Raw genomic sequence first — 841 nt, 5'->3', positions numbered from 1 at the left:
CCCCCGCCATACCTGCTATAATCCGCGGAGCCCCCTGACATGTTCCGATCACCAGCTCTGTCCTCAACTGAAAAGGCAAGCCCTCCGCGGCGCCCGCCTTATATACCCGCCCTGCTGCCGGACTCGTTGCGCTCTGCTCTGCGCATGGATATACACCTTATACCACGCGCAAAAAAGCAAGAATCCCTCCAGTTTAAGCCCTATATCCAAAGAGATTCCCGTCACGCGACTTTTTCAGTTAATTCGAAGGTTGTGTATGAACTTCTGAGGTCTAGGAGGCTACGTGGAACATAGAACTACTTTTTTTGTCGGATCGCGGAAGGATATTGCACCATTGAGTGCGTCACAGCGCCCCACTGCTTCCTCCCTCTGCCTCCCCTTCCCCGCCGCGCGCACGGGGGTTCCCGTCCGGTCTCTGCTGCAGCGCGGGGCGGGAGGGGGAATGGCGGCGCCGACTTGCCCGGGCTTAGAGCACACTGAGCGGCCCTGCGGCAGCGGCTCCGCCCCATCCTCGCACAGAAATGGCTCCCGCCTCCTCCTCCTCCTCCTTGGCAGGCGGAACACAGCCCGAGCTCTCCCCCTGCGCTCCCGGAGCCGGGGCAGGGCTGGTCATGAGGGGGCAGCGCTGGGAGCTCCCGGGGAGGCCCTGAGGCAGGGGGGCGATGGAGGCGCCTCTGAGGGCTCCCTGGCCCCTCGGCCCGGGCTCACACCCTGTGCGGGCCCGTGGCTGAATCCCCAAACTTGTCCCGAGGCCTCAGGGTGGATCATTCCTGAAGGGGATGCAGGAGCGTCTGTAGGAGACAGGATTAGGTGGTCCTCGGGGTACTGCCGAAAGCACGGT

The 841-nt window shown here is 63.3% G+C and overlaps 1 protein-coding gene across 1 annotated transcript in view; it reads right to left on the bottom strand.

The window, feature by feature from the left end:
• EIF4A2 (eukaryotic translation initiation factor 4A2) overlaps positions 1 to 380 on the bottom strand; it is a 7083-nt gene extending 6703 nt beyond the window's left edge. Inside the window, exon 1 of the mRNA XM_005419001.2 lies at positions 13 to 380. Coding sequence (XP_005419058.1) covers positions 13 to 41 — 29 coding nt within the window. The 5' untranslated portion in view covers positions 42 to 380. The remainder of the gene's footprint in view (positions 1 to 12) is intronic.
• Positions 381 to 841: the final 461 nt, after the last annotated feature.

Source organism: Geospiza fortis, unplaced genomic scaffold, assembly GCF_000277835.1.
Source record: "Geospiza fortis unplaced genomic scaffold, GeoFor_1.0 scaffold172, whole genome shotgun sequence".
NCBI lineage: Eukaryota > Metazoa > Chordata > Aves > Passeriformes > Thraupidae > Geospiza > Geospiza fortis.
This window is presented reverse-complemented; position numbering and strand designations above follow the sequence as displayed.